We start from the raw sequence: 24,039 nt of genomic DNA on the forward strand, positions 1-24,039 counted from the left end.
TGTCTTGACAATAGTTATTTTGTATTATTCAATAAATGTTACATGGGCCACCAACTTGTTGAAATAAAACAGAAAGTGGTGGTATTTGTTGGAAACTTCCTATTGAGAAGGAACGTTTAACACTTTATATTATGACAGGTTTCAGAGTAGCGGCCGTGTTAGTCTGTATTCGCAAAAAGAAAAGGAGTACTTGTGGCACCTTAGAGACTAAGAAATTTATTTGAGCATAAGCTTTCGTGAGCTACAGCTCACTTCATCGGACGCATCTGATGAAGGGAACTGTAGCTCACGAAAGCTTATGCTCAAATAAATTTCTTAGTCTCTAAGGTGCCACAAGTACTCCTTTACTTTATATTATATCTTTCTCCCTGTTCTTTCAAAATTTTGTCCCTGGCTGCCTGATGTTCAGTAATGCAAGTCTAACTGCTGCATTAGTCTGGCCTAGAAAAAATGGCATCATAACTGGTGGCGGTCACTTCAGTGATGAAAGAGCTAAAAGAAAGGTTTAGTCTTCAACTTAACTTCCACCGGATAGATCATCAGAATTTTTTCTAAGCTAAACACATTTGAAGTGTTCCATTTCAGATGAATAGTTATTTAGCGACAGGGCGTAGACATCACCAGTATGGTTTTAAACAGGAAAAAAATGGTTTGCTATAGAACATTGTTTTTTTTGAATGCAGCATTACTGTTGCAGTTGCTTTCTGTGTAGCCATAGGTCTTCTAATTCCTTTATTGGAATTCAGAAAGAGCTACTGAATCTTTGAAATGTAAGTGTTCTAGCTGTATTTAAACTGGGATACATTTGGAAACCTCCTTCTAAATGCAGGCATATTTACCAATCATTTACATGGGAATTTAAGTACAAAAATACAGACTTTCATAACTACTAAATTTGGTAGTTGTGTTCTTTTGCCTGTTTGCGTTGGCAAATAATTTTTTCTTGTTTTAAAATCATAAAAACTGTTGATATGAAATGGACTACTTCAAATACGTTTAGTTTAGAAATAATTCTGATAATCTGTCCTGTATTTTTTGAGATTTTCTTTTTAGTTAATTATTATAAAACTTTAATGAGAACAGGTTTCTTTTTAATAGCTGTTGCCCTTTATTTAAAGTGTGGAATAATCAGCACTGTAACATGACAACTGATGTCTGCGTAGCATGGGAGTAGTTTTCTTTTATTTTCCCAACTTAAAATAAACATGTTTGGATGTCTACATTGTAGTTCTTGTGAGGAATAAGCCGTGGGAGCAGATATACCTTGGAGAAATGCAGGCCTATTCCTTTATATACAGTAAAGAATAAAGAAAATAGGGTAGTTAATTAAAGTTGGTTTTAAAATAGAATATATATCCATTTTTTGTGAGACCTTAACAATTCTGTTTCTATTATAAATGCCTATGCTCAGGATTTATCATGCAGTCATAAATCAACAAGGGAAAACTGGTCACACATGTTACTTAGGATATATAATGGGGACATAGAAGTCTTTGGTTCTAGTTTCAGCTCTTCCACAGACTTGCTGGGTGATTTTTGTGGAAGTCAATTTTCTCTCTATGCCTCCATTTCTTCATCAGTGCAGTGGGAAGAATATCTACCATAGAGGAATTGTGAGGTTCAAGTGTGTTTTGAACCTTAGAAGGAAGTCACATTAGTACAAAGTATTTAGTAAATAAGGCTGAGCTCTAACCATGATTGTTGTAGAAGTGGGATCCAAGATTTTCCAAAGGTTACTAGTGATTGCTTTGCTTTTTTTCCTGTACCTAGCTCAAGATACCTTAAAAGAGCCCCTTTAAAGTGTGTCAAGCTGAGCACAGAAAATCGCAAGTCACTTCTGCAAATCTTGGTCAATGATTTTTATGTTCTAAATGTGTCCTTGATAGGCCCTTCAGGATTTTTGTTATGAATGGCTGGATATAACAACACTTTAAAACAAATTTCCTTGCAAAGTTCAACCATGGACTGCATGGAAGAGTGGTTAGAGACAGCACTGCAGCTGGGAAATAAACCAGTTTACTTAATCTCAGTGAGCTCTTAAATTCTACAAAGCTTTTATTGCATGCAGGAATTATGTACAAGTTAATGTTAAGCAGGGAGTAGAGAGGAGGGAAAGGCTGCAGGGGGTGTTTTTGCAGGGGCGGGGTGGGGGGTGATTGGTGTTGAGAATAGTGGAGAGTTGGCATAGTAGGAAGTTTTGGACAGGGAGGACTATGATTGGTGGCACCAGAGGAGAAGCAGTTGTGTGTGAGGGGCATGGAAGGAGCAGGACCATATACGGGATCATTCTTTGCAGGCAGTGGGGTTTCAGTTTGGTGGTGGGGGAAATGAAGTGGAAGAGGAACTGCAATCTGAATATTTTTATGGCTTGTACTAAGCCATAGCTACTTTCTTATTCCGCTTCCTCTCCCTGTTCCAGAAACTGCTGTCCCATCCCCTCCACTCTTTAACAGAACTCCAATTCTCCCTCATCACCATGACACCCAGAGTCCATGGTGAGTGGACATATGTGTGGAATTCACCTGGGGTGTTGAGAAATAGACTAGGCAACTTCTAGGAGTGAAAGTAGCTGGTGGATCTAAGCAGTTGTCATTTCATTTCTTTTCAAATGTAATTTACCTTATATTGAATAAGAGTAATAACTTGGATGTAAAATTTAAAAACTGCTCTATGTGTGATATCAAAATGTTTGCGAGAGAATTTTGGAGTTTGTGGTGATGCTCGTTCTTTAGTAACAAGACCCAAGTGTTTATGTTGAAATACTTTCTTTACCAAAGTTACTAAATCTTTGACCAAGAATTATTATGGAAAATTCACTTATCCTCTGAAGTTGTTGTGTTTTATATATGGAACTAAATCAGTTATTAATATATGAAATGCAGCTGGTTTAATCTTGCTTTATGTGCAATAGTCAATGAAACGATAGGCTTGTTTATTTGTGTATACACACACTCCAATTTCTTTTATTTTGGAAAGCTGGAATAGTTTTACAAAGAATAGGATGCAGCATGTGCACTCATCTTGCTTTACTATATTCTTTTCTCTTTGCCCTTTTCACAACTACTGTAACAAAGTTTAAAAAAAGACATAACTCATCAGCATAGGAAGTAATTTTCTTTTCTTTTCCCAACTTAAAATAAATATGTTTGGATGTCTGCATTGTGCAGATATAAAAAAATACTGGATTTAGATAGTTTTTTTGCATGTGCATAACAAACTATCTGCACAAGTATATGTAACAAGTGTTCTATGAATTTTCAGATATATACTGCAAGGGCATTAATTTCTCAGGCATTTAGGGAGAGCAAGGGCTGTGCTGGGTGGGGCTTGCATACTATGTCTGTTTTTAAGACATCTTATTTTGTTTTTAAGTATATTTGGTGCATTGATTAGTGCACATTTATATCACTGTGAAAACTGTGTAGGAGCTCATAGAGCATGGGGTTGCATACCTATCTCCATATTTATATGAATTTGGAAATATTAATGATATAGTGAAAGTTGATTTCTCCTTACATTATTTCATCACATTCTAACCATGATAAATGGAACCCTGCATGCAGGATCCTCTGCTAGGACAAAACTCTTTCTAGGTAGTTTAAGGAGAAACTGGCCAAGGCATTTTTGAGGCATGGGTGTTGAAATTTGAAATTTCTTTATTTTTCCCCTTTACAGCTCAAAACCATTAGAATATCAGAGGAAATTTCAAAAAGGAAAGAAGCACTTCTGACTAATTTTTGGGTGGATGGAGAAGATAACTATTTTGGGGCTAGATTGTAGATTACCCCTTATGCAGCTGTGCAGTGTGGTTGGAAGCATAAGATACTTCTTCCCCCTTGCACTTCCTGCATGGGTAGGATAGAGTTGCAGCTCCTATGCATGTGGGTGTGCAGGTGCTATTGTTAAGTGGCTCCTGCCTAGGACAAGCTCCCCCCTCAAAAAAGGGGGAGGAGTAGGGAAGATCATGGCTTTGTACCCATCTATGCTGGCTAGCTTTGATGTCCAGCCTTTATGGGGGAGGGGAGGGAGGGAAAAACAGGAGTGTGACATACCACTTAGTGGGGTGTCATAGATTTCACTCCCTCTAATACACCCACAGAGGTTTAGGAGAATGCTTTACAATGCTGTGCCAACTCAAGACTGGCTGAATGCCATCATTGAGCCCTTATTTAAAGGGTGAGGGAGTCCAGCTTGATTTAGGTGGCGTTCTTATCTGGTACATATAATGCAAGCATTATATGTTAATAAATGTGCATGGAGCCCATGCAAACTACAAAATATGTGCATAGATCCAATGCATCTATTGTATTGTCGATGCTGGGTGCATGCATGTGTTCTAAAAATGTGCATAACGCTGCATGTAACTTTATGCTTGAACATCAGACAGCTGCAATGCTAATAGCAGGAACTATAAATCCACAAAAATAAGCTTTAATAATGTAGGCAGAGTATATCCCACCAAATGGTCCTCAGTTAACCTACTAAAATATTAATATATCCACAGATTATGCTGGAAGAGCTAAAAATCCTGCCGATTGAAATCCATATGAATGCCTTATACATGGGCAATTCCAAATGAAAATGTTGGATCATTATCTTGCCACATCCTGAAACTTTTGATATTGTATTGACTCTTTAATAGTTTATGACAACTGTGGATGTATGCAGCTTTAATTTTGTACATGAGTAGCTCAGTTAATTACTCGTTGCTTGTGTACTATGAAGTATTGCTTAGTTCAAGATAGCTGCAGTAGCAGCAACATGTAAGCTTTTCAGAACAGGGACTTCTCTTCAAGTTTGTGTAGAAAGCACTTAATACATAGTGGGTGGTGCTGTAATCCATACAACTAATCTTTCAGGCTATTTATACAGTAGTCTGTAGTTGAAAATACACTGGATTTAAGACGTCCACAGGAACTTCTGTGTGCTCTTCTTACAAGACTGAAAAGAAGTACAACTGACCTATCAAAGCATTCAGAGTATTAAATAGTGATAATCTGGTGTATCACAGATGCTGTATGTGAGGATCATGTACTTCTATTTAAGATATGTCTACAAAAACCACAAGCTTGAGTCTTAATACAAATTCCAGGGAGATTCTTAGAATAGTGTAGATTTAAGATATCTAGAGTTGGCAAACTTCTTAAAATCCTTAGTTACACTTTCAAGATTGACTAGGACCAGTCCCCTGAGGTATAAGACTCAGGATTTGTCAAACTGAGATACAAATATCAAACTTGCATGTGCCACAAATGGCAGGGGCCTAGAGTGCTGGTCATAGGGGATAGAGCAAAGGTGGTTTGGATGACTCCAGCTGTGCATTTCCAGATCTTCAAACTTCTTATAATTGAACCTTAACTTGTTGTTTCTTGGCATTACACATTTTTTTTAATTCAGTAGTGCTCTCCAAATTGTTTTCCTCTTAATTTTCTGTAACTTTTCTTTTTAAACCGTAACTCCAGTTTAGGAATTTTTTGTCTTGGCATTTGATATAGTCTCTTGGGTTTTTTGGTTCTGTGAAAATATACATTCAGAAAATTCCAAGGTACACTCTTCTGATCTTAAAAATTGCTATTGCATATGTGCATAATATTTCTATAAGTTTCTACTACATGTAGCATATGCTCTGTAATTATGTAAGCTATTGTCTATTAAGGTAAGATTTTAAATTATGAATATTTAACATTGTCTAGATAATGCTTTTTTGTAGTAAAAAAAAACCCTTAGCTATTCCAGTCTAAGATAGTTAACTCCAAACCTTTCAGTCATTCACAAAAACAATTGGAAGCTTAGGTAACCTTTGTATTGTTGTGGTCCTTTAGACTAGGAGTTCTCAAACTTCATTGCACCGCGACCCCCTTCTGACAACGAAAATTACGACATGACCCCAGGAGCGGGAACCAAAGCTTGAGCCCACTTGAGTCCCACCACCCTGGGGGTGGGGGAGGGTCAAAGCCAAAGCTCAAGAGCTTTAGACCCAGGCGGGGTGCCTGTAACCTGAGCCCTGCCACCCAGGGCTGAAGCCCTCGGGCTTTGGCTTTAGCCCTGGGTGGTGGGGCTCAGGCTTCGGCTTTGGCCCCAGCAAGTCTAACACCAGCCCTGGCGACCGCATTAAAACAGGGTCACGACCCACAGTTGGAGAACCGCTGCTTTAGATAAATACATGCGCTAACTTTCAGTGACCAATTAAAAATAGTAGTAGAAACTTAGTACTATTAAGGATCCAATTTTAAAATGACAAACTTCAGGAAATAAAAAAATAATGCTGCCTTTTTCTGAGCATTATGAGTAAGAGATGTAATGCTGACAGCTTTTATTAACCAGGTTGCATAGGGCATTCAGCAAAGAAATATCTTAGCTAACTTTTTTGTAATTCCTTTATCTCTGCCTCTTGAAATCCTTTGGCAGTCTTTAATTCATTAAAGACACTTTAGATCGTTCTGCATCATGAATTGTACAGGATCTATGTATCAATTATGTGAATGAACTGTTTATTTTAGTGTCTTGATTAAACTGGGAAGTGAGAGCTCTTGGAAAGAACTTAAGTTAATGAACACGTTGTGCTCAATGACCCTTTCTCTCCTTCTCCTCGCACGGTTCCCTGGAAGAAAAAGCCTGGTTAGTGGTGCAATTCAGGGGATGTTTTGGGGTTTAAGTCAACTTTAGTTTAGTTTCAGCTTTCCAGATCCCCTTTTAAGATTAGAATGTCAATTAGATATGTATTATTTAAAGAGGTAGGATGATTTCCAAAATGCAACCCCTCAGCCCCCTTCGTTCTAAAATATCTTCCTTTCATTGTAAAAACATCAAAAACGAGTTACAGCAGTGTTAACATTCCATATCAGGAGCTGGGCAACTCAGACAACATCATCATCCAGGATGATGTTTATTGATGAATGCACTCCCATTGCATAGTCCATCAGCTCTCTGTTGTCAGCTCCTTTCCTGTGAACCAGAAGGGAACTGAAACTGACTAAAATCCTGCTTTCCAAATGTCTGAATGTAAGATTCTTACCAACTTCAGACCCCTGCTGGCTCTGAAACATGGAGCCAGCAGTGATAAGTGATAAATGGTGTAGGATGTATCTGTGATCCCGGTACACACTGGGTTTTGTTTGTGTTGCTTATTAAAGCCCTAGCTCAGGAGAAGTTATTGCATCTCCTAGTTTGGAGTAATAGTCTGCCTTTCTTGTAAGAGAAATTAGTCTCAAAAATGTAGAATTTCGTGGGGTGTCTTTTTTTTTTTTTTTTTTTTTTTAAGCATTAGATTTTTGGGTTTGTCAACGCTGATTGGCTTCTGACATTTTGTGTATAATAGATATACAGCATATAGAATGTGATATGTATGTCTAAGCTTCAGAAAAAAAAAAGTTATGAAAATCCTAAAGCAAAAATGGAATGTGTAAATGTAGCCAAGAAATGAGTCCTGGGTAAAAACTATGGTAAGCATGCTCTTATGATTTGTATCTCTTTCCTTTCTGTTTAATCAAAACAGAGCATGAATGAAAGAGAGTGAGCATGCACAAGTCTTGCACCAGCATGCACAAGACCTTACATGGTATGTCTACACTGCAACGTAAGCCCCTGCTTGAGCTTGGGCTCAAGCCAAACTCCCCCTTGCATCTGTACTACAATTGTGCTAACCCAGGGCTCAGACCCAGGGTCCCAGGACCCTGCAGGGCAGGAGGGTCCAAGCACAAGTCAACCTGAGATCCAGGGTCCCAGACCTATTGCTTTGCAATGTAGATGCAGCCCCACTTTACTCAGGTCCTGGGAGTCTGCCAGAAGTATCCCACAATTCCATGGGACAACTTCCTTGGTCCTCTCTTAGTCCCAACAATCTGCAACCCACTGTATTGAAAATAGAAGCCATACCCCTTGGTGAATGGCAGCAACACAGATAATCGTAAACCCATTCTCTTCTGATCATCAAACTGAAAGCACAGTATCCGAGAACCTCCTGGGTTTGCAATGGAAAGTAAGCCAATCAAGCTTTTTTCAAAGTGAGCTGCTTCATGGTCATGGGAGAACAGCCAAATTTTGGTGAATTTCTGATGTGAAGCAAGTAAAACTGTGGACTTCAGCAGAAGCACCAAAAATGACCACACATACTAGCAGATAGCTAAAAAGTTGGCAGGTCTGCAGATTATCCGGACAGGTGATCAGAGCAGGGAGCGTATTAAGAGGTCGAAGAGCAAGTAGCAGAAGACCAGGGACAAGAACCACACCTCAGGCAACTGGTCAACAACATGCCCACTTTATGATGACTTTGTCAAGGTTCTGGGCACTGTACCCAACACAGAGCCAACCGTATTTCATGAAGATCTGGTCAGCCAGGATGTGCCTTCTTGGTCCCTGAATCCAGCATGGGGACTGATGGGAGCCAGCACTAGGCTCCCAGTAAGGAGCATGAAGTTCCCTTTTAATGAAATCATTCCTAGAACAGGCTGCGGATCAGGATCAACAGCAAATTCTTGGTCCCTACTTTGAAGAACTGTTCGATTGTTTTCCCTCCCCACCCTCAAGGAACAACTCGCTGCCGAGTCTGCAGAAAACCTGGTGGAGAGAGAAGCCACCCCAGAGCCCAGTAAGTGTATGACTGAAATTTACAGTTTATTATTACAGTAATGGGAGGGATTTCTGCTGTAAGAAGCAATGCAAAAATGATAAGCCCCAGCTAGCAGTGTGCGGCCATCAATGGCAGATTATATCACAGTGCCTTGGTGTCACCACTCCCCCCACTAAGTGGAATTCAAAATGGCAACTTGGAATTTCAAACATTCATAAACAGCTGTTATTTTAACTGTTAAGTCACAGATGTTTGCTAGGGTCATTCATATTTTCCTTTCAGTAATAAATTTGCCACTGTGTAATCATTCCTCTGGGGTCCCTGGAGCAGCCTGTAAACAGTGAACTGAGTGTGTTGTATTTGGGAAACAGTATTCTATTTCCAAATGTAGTCCATTTCAGTTAGAGGTAATCCATGCAGTCTGTGGGTCACAAAATCATTTCTCCAAAGTATGAGTGGGGTGTCAGTTTTCCCCCAGAACTATGCCAGGTGGTGGATGGAGGAAAGCTGCAGATTTCAGAATGTTCGTGTTCAGCAATAACAGAGTAAGCCACATGTGAGCTAACACAGCATCATGTTAATTCCCTCATAGGTTATGACCCAATCTTGGCTGCTGATAGCTGCAAACTTTTCCTTAAGCTGGACTTCAGATAGTCAATCACATTGCAGGGAAGGGTGTATTTTCTAGACCCCTCCCTCTGTATAGCTGACTAGTCCACTCCACTAACAGATTTGCTGTTTGGTCACTATATGTTTGAATACTTCAGCTGCATAAACTGCAGGTTTCCCTCCAGCCGGTTGGAGTAACATCTCCCTCTGCCAATAGGGTACCACAAGAACAGTTATCTTTCACAATATAGAAGGCCTGAAATGACAGAAAAAGCCTTTTGCAGCAAGGGCACTATACATACCAGCCCTCCATCCCTCATGGAAATTAGGAAAATTTTATGAAACACAAAAAAGGGTTATAATTTTAAACTTACCATTGTTTCTGCACTTCTATGATTGCGATTAACAAGGCTGTATCCAGAGACAGTCTGAGGACTGAAGCATCCCCTTCACATTATATGTTGGTTCACTTCAGAAATGTTACATTTTGTCCTTGAGATTCCACAAAAATTAATTCTGTGTTCTAGTTTAGACAATTATCCTCTTTCATGTCCTATTTCAGGACCCTCAACCTATGAACCCCCTGCTCTTCTTCAGGAACTCGATCCCTGGCTCAACGTACCTTCATGTTCCAAAAGGAATTGTTTCCATGATGAAGTTATGGTTGATGTTCTTGAGAGGGCAGACCAGCAGGTCCAGTACCAGAAGAAGAGTGACAAAAGACTGGAACAATGGCATGTTGACAGGCAGGAGGACAGGCTGAGGTTTGTTGTTCAGGTGGAGGACAGGTTTCAACTAGGGAGCAGGCACTTGCAAAGCAGTGCCTGGCATAGGAAGGCTAAGGGAGGAGGACAGAGCTCAACAGAGAGAACTGTTTCAGCAACTCCTGTCCATAATGGCTGCCTCTCCAACTCCATGGCATGATGTTCCTGCAACATACCTCAGTCCAGCAGTAACTTTGATAATTCTGTGTTGGAGTGGCCTATGCATTCAGGACTCATGAATGGCTGGGCAGGGCAGCCTTCCTTCGTCAATCCCCCCTGCCACCTTCAACCCCTGTCTGGTGGAAATATCCCCCCTCCCTTCCCCCAACAACCACAGAGTGAGGGGAAAATGTAAAGAAGGGACAGGAGAATGTTGGGCCAGGGAACATGTAGTGATAGGGGGATTGTGTCATGTATTAACTATTTCCTGCCCTTTTGGATGTGTGGTTTTGTAATGGCAGCTGGCCTGCCCAACGCTGTGTGACTGTTTTACTATTTTAGAACATGTTTCCAAATAAAGCCTGTTTATAATTTCAAGAACATTTATTGATACTGCATTGCATCATAGAATTATGGCTTGAGAAAGTAAAGCTAAAAAATGTTCAAGAACAATTAATAGGTTTGCTTACCAATGCTTCTTTTATTTAGGTATGGTACATCAATTCACATTTCAATAAACTGGCTGTACACCCATTCTGGTCCCGTCCCCCCCCCCCCCCCGCCTCTTCTCCAGCCAAGTTCATTGTTCATCATGTCACTCAGACTTACATTGCATGTCAGTCCACCCTACATCCCTCCCAAGCTCTGCCCCCCCCCCCCCCCAAAAAAAAAAAGTAATAAGCCACTTTTTCCCCACAAGCGCATTCTTATAGTTACTATTCCTCCTCTTCCTTAGGGCCATGCAGGCTCATAATATGAGAACACAGCATCTGTGACTTCTGGTTCCCGGTGCCATCAGCTTCCACAGTGGTAGCTGTACTTTCTGGTTGAGGGTACTGATCCAGTATCCCCTTGCTATTGGAGGCCCAATCAGGGGGAAATAGCTCACCTCTGGCTTCGCAAAGGCTGTGAAGAGCACAACAAGCCACAGTAATTGACAGAATTGATGACACTGACATTCAAATGACTTTGTAGACACCTCCAATATGATTTTAATCTGCCAGAAACACATTCAACAACCATTCTACACCTGCTGAGTGTGTAATTAAACCTTCTTTTGCCAGGGTCTCTGAAATGGTTTCAAATGCCAAGGCAAAAGGGAGTATGTGGGGTCCTCCAGAATAGCAGTGGGGAAGGGAACATCATTTATGTCAATGTCATTTGGTGGGAATAATGTCCGAGTGTGGCCATGAACGCAGACTCTCAAGTGGCGAGAAACTCTGGCATCTCAAACTTTTCCAGTACAGACAACGCTGACGTTCAGAAATCTGCCTCTATAGTCCACTAGTGCCTGCATAACTAATGAGGACCCTTTGCGGTTTAGGTACACATGTGTTCCTTGAGGAGGGTAAACTATGGGCACGAATCCCGTCAATGGCCCCAGCACAATTGGGAAACCCCATTCTCCCAAAGTCAGCAATTACCTATGGAATATCTTTAATGCATGCCACCTTGGGGTAAGCCACTCAATTGTCTCAGTTGCCTCTGCCACTGCTTTACTCACAGTCAACTTTCCAACCCCAAACTGGTTGGCAACAAACTTGTAGCAGTGTGGGGTAGTCAGCTTCCAGATGGTTATAGTAACCCGCTTCTGGATCAGCCAGGATGCCGTTAGATGTCTCTCTTCACATTTGGAGGGTTGGGAGTGAGCTGTTCACAAAGCTCCAGAAATGAGGCTTTCTTCATGCGAAAGTTCTGGACTCATTGCTGGTCCTCCCAGGTCTGCATGATAACCTTGTCCCACCAGCCTGTGCTTGTGGCCCTGCGCCAGAAGCAGCAGTCTACGTAGGGGGCATCAGTGGCTACACCAGTTATGCTGATCAGCATCTGCCAGTGCAGATCTGCAATGCCAAGGTATTCTGCTTCCTCCTGACACTCCCTCAGGAAATCTGTAAGATACCTTTGGTGGGACAGAAAACACCGTTGAAATTTCCACCGTTGAAATTGGTACCTCATGAATGTGCTGTCAGTTATGCAGGAGTGAAAGTGCAAGCAAGAGGAGTTTGTCAAAAGGTGCCTCCTCCATGTCGCTGGGTCTGCTAACTGGGAACGCAAGGACCAAAATGACTGCTCAGCAGGTTGTATTGTCAGGCTGCTCAAACTACTGCTCACCCTGCACATTACAAGAAAAGTTTTCCCACAGTGCATCATGGCCCTAGGGCGAGAGTGGACACATTTCAGGAGGGCACTAGGAACTCTGGTATATGGTTACTTTGACTTGGCTCTGTGCACTGAAGTGTGGATGCTAGATCCTTAAGTTCAAGCATGGATTAGAGAAGTCTTTTAATGTAGGGTTAAAACACAATGTAGATGCTCAGGCCCAAGGTTCCCTAATACAGGTCAGTCAACTGGAGTTCCACTAACCTTAGGACTACAATGCAGTATAGACATGTCCATAGTGATGTGTTAAGATCATACCTTGTGAAACCCGAAGATGACTGACTTAAAATGCTTCTGAGACAGTGTTTTCCCAGGAAGTACTCTGGTTTCTGTTGATACAAGATCTCAATACCTAGGGATCCCTATTTGGACCATTAGCTTTCCCACCTTTAAAGCTCTCTGCCACAACCAAGATCCTAGCTGAGAACTGGACAAGATTCAACCATGTATTTCTTGATCTGGTTGTTAAACCAATATAAAAGCAGGATGGAAAGTGATTTATTCTTTTCTTTCATGTGGCAACTTGAAAAGCAACATAAAAGGTCGACGTTCAAGTTTGTCAACCATTCTGTGGCTTGTAGTGACATGGTGTGAACCAAGGTTGTCCCTCCAGAGAAGGATCTTAGAGGACAGCAGTTGACTAGGTGTTCTATAGTTCGGATATCTTCTCCACATTCACATAGTGGTTTGTCCTTCTTCTTCTAGTTGTATAGTAGATAGTTGCATCACCTGTGTGAGGTTCCGACATGGTTCACTGTGATCCATATCTTAGATGGCACGGTGAAGCGCAGTTGTTGGTCTGTAATATCCATAATCTGTTCTTGATCCTGCTGTCTTCTCACAGGCTTGGACAGTTGTCTTTTGATGATAGTCCCAAGTTTTAAGAGCTTTGTCTGCTACTCAGACAGGGTTCCTGGACCTAACACAGCATCTTCAGGTGGGTTGTGGGGGCAAGTTTAGAAATCTTCATAAATGGGCAAATCTGGATTTGTTTATTGCATTGTCATCGTGTTGTATTATTGCTGCTCCTCTTTGGAGGAATGACGTGAGACTGTTGTTGACTTCAGCACTCCTGTGACAATTCCCATAGCAGTGAACAATTGCTTGTCAACAAGTTTCTTATATACATTGTCTGTCCATACTAGTGTGCAGTATTCAGCTGCTGAGAAGACAAGGGCCAAGATGGCTGTCTGTAAAGTGTGAGCATCTGCTCCACTATTGGTCCCAGCTAATTTGTAGATTTTATCATCCTTCGCCTTTATTTTGGCTGTGGTCTTTGTCAGATGTTGTATGTGAGAACCACTTCAAGATATTTCAGGAAATCCTTGTGCCTAAATTTAATTTAGCAGAAAGTGACATTTAGGTGCCTCTTTGCATGGTGGTTGCTCAGATGGAATGCGGAGACAGGTTTGTTTGGTTTTTTTTGTTTGGTTTTTTTAGGTCAGTCTCCATAATCAATAATACTCCCCAGTTTTTTCAGAGCTTCTGTGATGCATTTCTCTTGGGTAAAAGTGCTCACTTGGATGGTAAATGTGAGATCATCCGCTGTCCAAAAATCTGTGTCTGGGTCAGTGGCATATTGCTGATACAAATATTAAAGAGTGATAGTGCCAAGATAAATAACTGTGGGAGCCTGTTGTTAGTAGACAGGGTCTGCTGGTCTGTTTCATTAGTGTACAGAAATCTTTCAGTTGGTGACATGACTGTCAGTACATGTAGTGTTGTTCTGCATACACTATTTTGGCAATTTCTAAGCAGACCATCCCGTCAAACCATTTTGCATGCTGAGGATAGGGCCACAAAGTTCACTGTTCATTTTGAGCTCACTTTGATAGCCAGCTTCCATGTAGGTTGTCAGTGTGATTACCTGATTGCAGGTGCTTTGTCCCAGGCTAAATCTGGATTACTCCGTAGGGTTGTAGTCCTCAAAGATGGTTGTAAGTCTCTGGAGTAAGAGTCTTTCCAAGATATTGTATGTTATGCATAGTAATAATATTAGCCAGTAGATTTTCAGAATGCAGGCTTCTGTCTCTGGTTTCTGGGTGGCAGTGAGCTTTGCTTGCTTCCATGCCATTTGGCCAAGGCTGTGCATGTTGGTAAAGAAGGGTGTCAGCCAGTCATGGCTATGCTTATCTAGGCCTTTCAGAAATTCTGGGAAGATACTGTCTGGACCTGCAGTCTTGCGTAGATTGTTGAGAGTTATGGCCTTATCCACTTCTTTTCTAGTTAATGGCTTTGATGGATTCAGTGTTGTTGGGCATGGAGCGATGAAGCTCTTTCTTCACTTTACTTTTGTGATGATTTATTTGAGCCGTGGAATTCTGGGTGGCGGTGGCATCGGCTGTGATAGGTGGCACTCTGCTTTGAGGAGGATTAGGACCACCAAGTTTACAGAGAAGCCTCCAGATCTTCCTATTTGAGTGGGTAAAATCTAGGCTCTGTGAGGCTTTTGCCCATCTGTCTCATCTAGTGGAATTAAGTGATTTCAGGAGAACGGTTGTAGTGGTGGGGTTACCCATTGTCCTGTACTCCTTTAGGAGTGCCTCACTGTCTGCCAACCAGCAGGGAGTGTAGGTTTTCCTGTAGCCATGGGAGATATTCCTTTTTGCGGCCACTTTAAGGAAAAAGAAAAGGAGTACTTGTGGCACCTTAGAGACTAACCAATTTATTTGAGTTAGTCTCTAAGGTGCCACAAGTACTCCTTTTCTTTTTGCGAATACAGACTAACACGGCTGTTACTCTGAAACCTGTCACTTTAAGGAAGTGAACCTGTTGTAGTTGGCTACATTTGCAGGTATTCGGTGAACCACTTGTTCTGTGTAGTTGTTCCTGTCAGGCTTCCTAAGGTTCCAGTGTGGCTTCAGTAGTGATGTGATTAGAGGGACTTGGGAGACCAACATGTATGGCTTATTATCTCTCCATACTGCTTGTTCTTCAAATGATGTTTTTTTCCAAAATGAGCAAAGCTGCCCCCAATAAATCATGAGAAGCATTCTTATGGGGAAATTATAATGTTCTGTTTTATGCCATATGTGTTTGTATACCATGTTCATCACTGTAGTTTCTGAGAGCCTTCCAGTAGTACAGTAAGCAATGGAACTAGTATCTGTTACATCGTTTGTTTTTCTCATCCTCTCCCTAGAGGGAGAAGCGTGCACAGCAGAGTGTCTTGATCTTTTCTCAGTATAAATGTACTGTTGCTATGTGAGTGTTAAAGACAGCAAGGTCAAAAAAATGCACCTTGCACTTAGATGGAAAGTGGTGAAGTTTGTGATGGTGGTCCTGAGTTCCAGGGGAGTTCATTGCACAGTCTCGGTCCCTACCTTAGGAGAAAGTTCTGGTCCCACACAGATAAGCTTTACACTTCTTGTTGAAAGTCCCACTGTGCCAGAACAGCACAGTTGTTCCCTGTAGTCTTTATCTTAGAGCTTTAGGTGATTTTTTAGATATTCAGGACACAGGTCATAGAATGGTTTGATTTGTGGTTATAGCTTGAGACAAAATAAATGCATTGGGTGGGTCATACTTCTCACTGGTCACTTTGCTTTATTGCATTTACGCCAAGGATGAATTTGGTCTGCTTTGACAAAGTTTGTTATGTTGGATAAATCTGTAAAATCTTGCCCGTGTCTGACTGTGGGGAAAGAAAATCTTTTTCCAAAGAAGAGCATTTAAATGTTGAACAACAAAAGCTTTCAAAATCCTAACACAACTGCCACCAAGAGATCTAGTCAGCATTATGGGGGAACTACACAGCCATAGCGCCATTTGAGAGTATTCCTGCAATGTGCTCTACCTTGGGTTATGTTAGAAGACCACTTGGAAGATTCAGCTAGTATAAAATGCAGCACTCCACCATCTTGGTAGTATGTATTAGCATGAAAAATCACCTGTGCTTCATGAACTGTACTGATTTCCTTTTGTGGTGAATCGTTAGTATAGATTTTGTGTTGTTTACTGCCATCTTGTTCCAGAAAGTGTTCTGATGGTGAGAAGAGTGTTGCAGAAATGTTTGTATTTACAAATGCTAGTAGAGAACACTGCCTTATTTCGATTTTGAGTTTCTGCACTTGGAACAGGAAAAACAGTATTTTAGATTCTGTAGCTAGCACTTCAACCCTCATTTTTGCTGCTTCAAAATTTCTTATTTCTTGAGTCAGAAAATGTTAGTTTCTGTTTTACCCAGCTTAATTATCCCGGTTGCTATAATTGTGACACTGTATTCTCAAATGGAAAACTTGAAAAAGTTTTTTAGTAGCAAGATTTCAGCTCAGGATTTGCACAGGTATCTTTTGCCAACCAACAAGCCCATACCAAACCACACATGTACAAACATAACTAAGAAGCTTGTATACATTGCAGCTATCTTTTCTGCTGTTGTACTCCACTCTTAGAAATTCCTTTTTAAATTAAGGTTTCCACTCCACCTTCATTTTCCACAGATTACACACAGTGAGGAGGATTTTTCATTATGTGAACTCAGATTGTTTTGCTTAGCAAAATGGGCATTTTTCTTCTAACATATATGTATGTTATTGGGAAACTGCATTGAGGAAGGTTATTTAATTAAATGACAACTTATTAGAAAGTGAAGCACCTCTAAAAATCAAACTTAAGTGAATTGTTCTATATTTTTCTTCTGTTCAGCTTAATCTTGCTCCAGAAGGGCAGTTCCTGTTCACAGGGGACTGTTTCAAAACATGCTAGGTGTAATAAATGTGTGAAACATTTGCTTGCTTACCTTTATTTTTTGGCCCCAATCATGACAAGGAGCAGTATCTACTGACTCCAGCAACTTCTGTTGCATCTTCCCTCCTTTCTGAAAATCAAATGTAAATACAATAAAACCAGCTAAAAATAACTCATTTTATTAATACAATACACAAATGCAGGTGGGTAGGATGAAGGCCAGGCAAGAATACTTGAACTCCTGCAAGATGACAGGATTATTCTGCCTTTTACTGGACGTCTGTCAGTATTTGTTATCTTTGAACATCAGTGGCTTTCTGATCACACAGGCATTTCTTGTTTTTAAAACAGTTCCTTCTGCAGTGGCCTCTTTGATTGCTGAGATTGATCTGATACCTGGAGCTTCTCTTTGTTGCTCCTGGTGTTTTAGTTATTAGTGTTTCTTACAACTGGTAGAACAGGAGCTCTGTCAGTAGTGTTCTAGATCAGAGGTTCTCAACCTTTTCTTTCTGAGCCTCCCCCCCTCCCCCCCCCAAACATGCAATTAAAAACTCCACGGCCCACCTGTGCCACAATAACTGATTTTCTGCATATAAAAGCCAGGATCAACATTAGCAAGCAGGGCAGTTGCCTCGGGCCCCATGAAGCTACATTGGTCAGGCTTCAGCTTCAGCCCCGGGTGGCAGGGCTCAGGGATCGGGGCTTCAGCTTTCTGCCCTGGGCCCCAGTGAGTCTCATGCTGGTCCTGCTTGGAGGCCCCCCTGAAACCTGCTCGAGTCACCCTAGGAGGCCCCAGATCCCTGGTTGAGAACCACTGCCATACTACTTTTTGTTTGGGTGTTTTGTTTTTCTCATGAGACTTTTAGGGTGATTAGGACATGTAGCCTTGGTGAAAATGATAGAAATGTTATATTGCCTGCTTTATGTTTTGGAATTTAACATTCTTCCCCATTTGCAATTGGGGTAAATTGTACGACATTTTTGTCATAGTATGCTTATAAAATATTTCAGTACTGGTGCTTCTGTGACTGTTATTAATTTGCAAATTTTTTCTCTTGCTGATTATCCTAGTGCCACTCTTTAATGTCCTCAAGCAGAATTCTGAGTGGAGTACTTAATTGTGACAAACTAAGTATGTTAATGTGCCCATGAAACACTGAAAGGCTCCTGCATTTTGAAGTCTTTGCAGTTGTCCAATTTTCTCTACCTTTCTGGGTCTGGTTGAAATCCTTTGTCACTAAGTATATGTGTGTCCTGCATAACTAATCTCATTCAAACCAATTTGGCATGTGTTCCTTTTGATTTTGTTAAGGCTTTTTCCTTTGGCTTGCTTCCGATCACTCTGTAGTCTTTTACTGTGTTCTTATTTTCTCCCCAAATCATATCATCAGTATGTTTACCCTGTCCAGATCTTTAGAAATCTGGGACATGTAGCTTTGGTGTACCACAGGTGCATTCAGTCCCAAATGGAAGTTTCTTAAACTCACACCTTCTAAAAAGAAAGTTGAAGATGCAGAGTTTTGCACATTTTCTATCTAGTTGGACTTGTCATAACCCTTGTTATGCATTCCGAACTTTTAGACATGATCTTCCTTCAACTGTTCCCATGGTATAGCGCTCTGTCTGGCCTTATTCAGAGGTTTTGAGTCATTATAGGAACGTAAAATTTGTCATACTGGACCAGACCCAAGGTCCATCCAGTCCATTATCCTGTCTCTGACAGTGGTCACTACCAGATGCATCGGAGGAAGGGATAAGAACTTGCAATAGACAGATATGGGATAATTTCTCTTTCCCCACCTCCTGAAAAGCACTCATCCGGGACTCTAATAGTTACTGTATATTTGTAATTGCTGTAGTATCTAGGAACCCTAGTCATGGACCATGACCCCATTATGTTAGCTAGGCACCATACAAATATAGAAAATGACAGTCCCTGCCCCAAAGAGCTTAGAGTCTAGAGACTGGCTTAAGCTATCTCGTAGAATTTATTGTAATTTAATTATGATAACACCAGTAATTCTTGATATCCACATAACTATCAAGTCCTTTCTTGAGTCTTTAATTCTTGGCCTAAACAACTTCCTGTGGCAATGATTAATTACATGTTGTGTGAAAAAGTATTTCCTTTGATTGGTTCTTAATGTCCCACTTTTTAATTTCATTGAATGTCTCCTTTATCCTGGGCTATGAGACAGGGAGAAAAAAAGCTCCAGATCTACCTTCTCAATGCCATTCATTATTTTATATACTTGTGTCATGTGCCCTCTTACTAATTTGCTTTCTAAGGCAAACAATCCCAAACTTTTCAATCTCTTCATGGACTTTTCTCATGCCTTTGATAATTCTTGTGCTCCTCCCTGATATCCCTTTAGTTCTGCAATATCCTTTTTGAACTGGAGTGACCAGTTCTGCACATGGTATTAAAGAAGAGACTGCACCATTGATTTTAAAATAAAGACATTATAGTACTTTGTATTATTCACAATCGCGATTCTTATGTATACTAGCATCTTGTTAGTTCAATACACATCTGTTGTTGAAATTTTTTTTTTTGTAATTGAGCTACCTACAGTGATGCCCTGGTCTCTGTCTCAAGTTGATACAGTTAATCTAGAACCCTATATGGTGTATGAATAGTTCTCTCCAATGTGCATTACTTTGTATTTATTGACACTGAATTTCATTTGCCATCATGGTGCTCATTCACCTAGCTTGTTTAGGTCTCTCTGAAGTTCCTCACAGTCATCTCTGGTCCTGAGTAACCTGAATAACTTTTGTCATCTGCAAATTTTGCTACCTCATTACTTTCTCTACTTTCTAGGTCATGTAATTTGTCTTTTTATAATGGGGTCCATGTTGTCTGAATCTGCTCAATAACCTTTAATTTTACTATCTGGTTATGTTCAGGTTTTTATCTTCTATTGGTGCTGCAGACACTTTATGTGGTGTATATATTATAGGCAGCACGTTGGGACCTCTATCACTGTGATGTTTTACATCCTTAATGCATCCCAGTCCATTAAACACTTCATCACATAATTTGAGAACATGTTTTGCATCCTGCTGAGTAGATAAGCTATGCACATATTTGCTCGTCTGCGTTTGTAGAATACTGTCCAACCCAAGCACATACGGAACTTCCTGTTGAACTATTTTAAACTCCCTGAGTGATAGCCGTCCTTACACAGACATACTGGTGTGGTGTTACCACTTGGGATAATTTTTGTACCTGCCATATGAAAAATGGTTGGCATTTTAAGAATTATAATATTGGCATTAACTAATCTTTTTATATATGATTGCTATGTGTATGTTGCACATAACTCCATTCTTTTTAAATTCACTTGTCATTCATTTTATTTCTAATTTCACAAACCAATCTGTTAGGGAACCTTACTTTATAAAACATATTAAGTTAAGCAATAAACAACTCCTGTTTCTGTGTTACCAGAAATTTGCACTCCAACTGTATGTTCATTAAATGTATTTTGCTTTTGTATTTGTGCTGAGAGTAACACACATTTGTGAACTAGTTGTTTTTGTTGCATATATTACTGAGCACCCGTTCAGACACTTGTGTCACGATTTCCTGTTTATTGCAAACGAATCTAGTTCCTGCTGCTTGTTTACTCTTTTATGCTGTTTTTAACGTCTTGGTATGTATTTTTAATAAAAAAAAAGTGAAATAATTGGAGTGTATCTAATACCCTGTCATGAGGGAAGTACAGTTTTCATTAGCCCTACAAATATCCACTGTCCTTTGCAAAATCCAGTCCATTTTTCATCATAACTTTTCTTTGGTCTGGTTACTGGTTTTATCAAAAATAATTCAGTCATTCCTAGTCCACCTGTTGACAGGTCCAATTCTCATGACTTAGCTTTACTACATAGGCCTGTAATGGTCAACTGACTCACCTAGGAGTTGGTTTTGAAAATATGCCTTTCCCAGGTGATATACTTGCATCGATCAGAGTATTCTTCAAATATTTGAATGACATTTTCAAGCTGTCTTATACTTCCTTCAAGCTCCCACAGAAAAGTATTATAGATCTCAAATGCCTCAAGGCCTTTCACTTGCAGCAGTTGTGGAGGGATTCACCCTATCTAGTTTCTCTTTAATACCATTAGCTTCCAAGAAAACTTGGGCCATGTCTGTGCTAGGAAGTTATACTATTTTAACTAATATACTAATATAGTCTAAAGTGGTATAATCTCCCTACTGTGAAGGCAGTTTTATTGGTATAAAGATGCTTTAAAATTATAGCTTTTCCCATGTGGGAAGGGGAATAATTTCACTGATATAAGGCACCTTTATACTACAACTACATCTACACTAGGGTTTGTAGATCTTTGACTATTGGTTAAAACTGATATAATTATACTGGCATAATTTACAACCGCTACTACAGCTTTCTTCAATTCGGTCAGGATCCCTTACAGATTGAGTGGTGTATACTTCATTTACTCCATTTTTTACAAGGTTTAATTTACTTCTGATCCCATGTAATAAGGCTGTGCTGACTGGTAAGAGACTGAAACTTTATCACCTGACATGGGTCAGAGTTACGAGAGGTTAAAACCCCTGTTAAATGGCAGGGTCACCACCCATTACTCCAGTGGTTACTGTTACAATGGGGGAAGATCCTATCAAGGGTTTAATACAGAAATACTAACCACTCTTAATTGTCATAGTACATTCTGCCATGTTACTCTCATCTCTAGATTTGAGGATATGTAGACATTATTCTGAAGTGTGCCTAAAGATTTAAAAATAGTTGTTTAATAAGTCTCAATATATGATGCTTCCTTGAAGCGCTTTCACAATACAGCATGAGTAGGGCTGGTTAATTCTTACAGGAAAAAAAATGTAAAAGTCATAATTTCAGTTTAAAGAAACTCATGGCATGGTATTTTAGTAACTGCTTATCCATAGGTGTCAATTATAATTATTAAATGTGTACAGTTAGCAAAACACCAAATTAATGTAAAGGGCCAAATATGGTCACAAAATAATAGAAAAGTTTTGCTCAGTAGCATGTTGATTGGAGTGAATAAGACTAACATAGGAACAAAAACACTGACGTTCACTTTTGCCAATGGTTGTGATAAACATCCAACCTTAACCATGATAATCAATACTAAATACAGGCAGTGCTGCAATCATTGTGTGTTTTGCTTCTGTGATATTAATCATATTCTGTGATTCCTTGTTTTATGGGCAAAATTAACATTTTTGCAGTGTAGAAGTGGAAGAAATACCAGATTAAAAATGCCTCTGAACAATCTATCCCCATCTTCAATTAATTGTTAAAATAGCAACAATAAAATAGAACAGTGAAAAATTTACCCTATTGCTGCTTTATTTGGCAAACATTATTTTAAATCCCATACTAGGTTGAACTACAAAAGTATTGAACAGTGGGGTTAATATTTCCAATTAAAACATAATAATCCTATACATTGTTTAAAACCCTCCTGTTGCGTACCCTTGAGTGCCTATGTGGATCTGCAGCTCTTTTTTAAACACAATTTAGTACTCTCTGTGGGTGGGGATGTTGCATATTTAAAAGTCATACTTCTGTCTGAATGTTTTAACCTTCTGTTTCTTGTAACAATTTAGAAATTAGAAGACCATTTCCCCCCTATTTTTTAGCTTACTTTGCTTTTGCATTTGATTACTTTTTGGTTGGCATTAGTTTCACTGTCTCATTTGCATAATAATTTCTCCCTTTTTATGTGGATCTTTCACACTGTAACAATGGAGAGGAAATATTTTTAAAAACAGGGAAATGGGATTGTAAAACTACAAAAATTGGCATAGGAACTTGGGGCTGGTATAGATTTTAACTAGATTTCAAGTTGACAGTGTCCCTTTCAGCTGCCCTTGGCTCTGCTGCATCACATGGTTTCTTGCATTAGAAACTGTTGTAATCTCTAAAAACACATACTATTGCCTCCCAAACAGTCTCTTGGGCAACTGCAGGCAGTTTCATTGACATAACTGTCTAGTGTATGCTCAGGTGGTGATTGTTCTGCCTGCCCCACCCCCAGGGCCCTTCTCACTGTTTACAAACACACACTGCCTAGGTCACTGCCCAGACATTGCTGATGATGTCATCTAGAAAGCACATGTCTCCCTGCAGCTTCAAAGCTTGCAAATTTCTCCCAGCAGGGTGGCATAAAGTGCAGTTTGAAGGGGCAGAGGTTCAGCTTGTACCCTACTGATGAAGCAGACATCTCCATACATCTTATTCGCTGTTCCCATACTACATGGTTTTGGTTAATCAGAGATTATTGCTCCGCACGTTGCAACCTCCATAAGCAGCTTGGGACCTAGAGCATGCTGGGTAACATGGTTTGTAAACCAACTGCAGACATTTGTGTTGGATAAAATAACTGGCGTGGATTTCTCAGTTTGCTGGACTATAGCTAACCTAGGGTTATAAACTACAGCAGAGAAAACCTGACTTGTCCTTATTCTCAGCGGTATCATATATTACTTCGCTTTAAATGTTTAGTGATGATAATTAGCATTTACATATCAAGGACAGCTGATTAGTTTTGATCTTTTTTTAATAACTAATGACATATATATTTTTGGAATTTATTTTAAATTTTTTCCCACCTATGTTGTGGTTTCAACACCAAGTAGATTAGTACAGAAGCATGATGCAGATTAGAGGGTCTGGTTTAAAAACCCCTGCCAAAAAGAACCAAAAACAAATTGAAACTGAGTATGCAAGCAAACTAGAGGAAGGAGACATGTTTATTTGTGTCTTTTAAATTACTTTAAACACTGCCTAAATATTATCACACCTTTTGATTTTAGATTTTTGTTCTGTTTTTTAAGATAGTTAAAATCTGTATTGTGAAGGCTAAAATTCCTGCCTTCAGAGAAAAGTGCTATTTTTCTAAAGTTCTGTAAAATTAATTTCTTGAAAATAAAAATATTCTGGGATGACATTTTTTGATTTTGCTGGATATCAAGTCTTTGCAACAACATATAGATGTTTAAGTGTGCAAATGGCAATTTTTTTCTATTAAAGGAGAGATTTCCATACCAGACCTCACCCCGTTGGATTTTTT

General features: G+C 39.9%; 1 protein-coding gene across 2 annotated transcripts in view; it reads left to right on the plus strand.

Moving 5' to 3' along the window:
- LOC311530154 (uncharacterized protein) overlaps positions 1–24,039 on the plus strand; it is a 51,838-nt gene that overhangs the window by 23,539 nt on the left and 4,260 nt on the right. Inside the window, exon 10 of one of the 2 annotated variants that reach the window (XM_084646583.1) lies at positions 9,741–10,476. The exons of the other annotated variant lie outside the window; for it this stretch is intronic. Coding sequence (XP_084502709.1) covers positions 9,741–9,756 — 16 coding nt within the window. The 3' untranslated portion in view covers positions 9,757–10,476. Of the gene's footprint in view, positions 1–9,740; positions 10,477–24,039 lie in introns of those variants that run through there. 2 annotated transcript variants of the gene reach the window in all.

This window comes from Lepidochelys olivacea (genome assembly GCF_965140295.1).
Source record: "Lepidochelys olivacea isolate rLepOli2 genome assembly, chromosome: 14".
In the NCBI taxonomy this organism is placed as follows: domain Eukaryota; kingdom Metazoa; phylum Chordata; order Testudines; family Cheloniidae; genus Lepidochelys; species Lepidochelys olivacea.